At 33.3% G+C, this 2017-nt stretch overlaps 1 protein-coding gene across 1 annotated transcript in view; it reads left to right on the top strand.

Moving 5' to 3' along the window:
- Positions 1 to 1606, top strand: part of LOC104467641 (kinase D-interacting substrate of 220 kDa-like) — a 21091-nt gene extending 19485 nt beyond the window's left edge. The window contains exons 13-14 of the mRNA XM_010081489.1: positions 864 to 1043; positions 1413 to 1606. Of these exons, the coding sequence (XP_010079791.1) occupies positions 864 to 1043; positions 1413 to 1606 (374 nt within the window). The remainder of the gene's footprint in view (positions 1 to 863; positions 1044 to 1412) is intronic.
- Positions 1607 to 2017: the final 411 nt, after the last annotated feature.

Raw genomic sequence — 2017 nt, forward strand, 5'->3', positions numbered from 1 at the left:
ATTTTTCACTGTGGAAATAGACATCTTATTTACAGTTTTAGCTTTTTCTAACAGATGTGTTCCTCTGAGATATTTCAGTATAATTCAAAATATTTTTACTTGTTTTGATGTTTCTTATTTTCTCCGATTTCTGCATTTTTAGAAGCTTCTATATTAGTCAAAATGGGGTCTCTGCATTCGTTTTGTTTGCCATGTCGTAAACAAATTTGCCCCATGTCTTAAACAAAAAGCAGTGTGTGTTTTTGACTGATCTTTATTGTTGATGAGCTCTTATGTTTTTAAAATGCTTTTTCAGTATTTTCTCCCTGTTCCTCATGCATCTTTTTATTCTGGATTGTTTATTTAGTGCTTCTTGTTCAGTAGTTCCTAACTTAAGTTTCTTCAGGAATTCCTGTTTTAGTAAATGTGACTCAACAAACAGAAATAAATACTGAAGCCTTTACATTGTACAGTTATATCTGACTATTTGAGGAATGTGGTCCAAATTTCAGTGATAGAGTTTTTGTGGGTTGTGGGGTTTTTTTAACAGATATGGTGGATTTATTTTTTTTGGTGTCATAGAATATATTTTAAGCTTTTAAAGGAGGATAGGAAGTGGTGTGGCTTTTAATATGCCTTTAAAAATAGAAAATCTGCAGCAAACAGTGCAAATATTATATATACAAATTGTTTCATTCATTGCATGGATGGAAACTTAGGGATTTGCACTAATATTTGAAGAATTCAAGCATCATTGTCTTTATTTCAATTAATAATAGGCAAAAGTTATACAGTCTAGTGAAAAAGAGTTTCTTTATGATAATTCCTTTTTTGCTTTCTGTTCCAGAATGATTTAACATGTTAACTGGTCTTTTTTTTTTTAGATGAAATGAAGACTTTCGCAGGGCAGCAGATTGAACCTCTGTTTCAGTTCTCCTGGATTATTGTATTCCTCACGCTTCTGCTGTGCGGAGGTTTAGGTTTATTGCTTGCTTTCACAGTGGATGCAAAGCTTGGAATAGCGGTGTCACTCAGCTTATTAGCAGTTCTCTACATTTTCTTTAGTAAGTCTTATTTTATGTGAAGTTTGTGAACTTTTTTATCTATTTTTGTAATTCAGTATTGTTTTGTAGCCATAATTTGTGATTCAGAAAAAATGTGAAATGTTTTTGTAGACAACAAGACCTGTTCAAACCTTTTGCTTGTGTTTTGCATGTAATTTATGAGAGGGCATTATTGAAAACAAAGAACCTTGTATATGAACTTCATTATGTTACTCATACCATTCTCATTTTTAGCCGTAACTGATAAAAATCTATTCAGTTCTTTTTACCCAACTCCATGCCTTGTCTGTTCAAACTTCATGGTTCTTTCAGTTGTGAATGTTGACTAAAATATAGCCATAACATGTTTTTTAATTTTTAATGTTTTAGCTGTAATTTACTTTGGTGGCCGAAGAGAAGGTGAGAGATGGAACTGGGCCTGGGTATTAAGTACAAGATTGGCAAGACATATTGGGTATTTAGAGCTGCTTCTCAAACTTATGTTTGTGAACCCACCAGAATTACCAGAGCAAACCACTAAAGCTTTACCTGTCAGGTTAGTTATTTCGTTTATTTACTCTTGAATTAATAATTTAGGTTCACTCTGATACTTTTCAAACTGTGTATATTAATGTACATGTTTATATTCCTATGAAAAGCTGTTGAGAATCCTGTTTGAAAAACAGTAGCCCTAGAGGATCATGTAGTTAAATTTTTAGTGTGAAGAAGATAGTGTTTTCAAGAAAAACTCTGCCAAAGTCTGTGACAGTTACTGCTTTTTAGTATTAGGGGGTTTGGCTATCATACTAATAAAAAATTGTAGCAGACAAAATAAGAATTTAGTTTTCTGGTGTAGCTTACTGTGTATTATGTTTAATGCTTATTTCAGTGATTCATAGAATGGCCTGGGTTGAAAAGGACTTTAAAGATCATCTAGTTTCAACCCCCGTGCTGTGGGCAGGGTTGCCAACCACTACAGCAGCCTGCCCAGGGCC

This window comes from Pterocles gutturalis, unplaced genomic scaffold (assembly GCF_000699245.1).
Source record: "Pterocles gutturalis isolate BGI_N339 unplaced genomic scaffold, ASM69924v1 scaffold28809, whole genome shotgun sequence".
Taxonomy (NCBI): Eukaryota; Metazoa; Chordata; class Aves; order Pterocliformes; family Pteroclidae; genus Pterocles; species Pterocles gutturalis.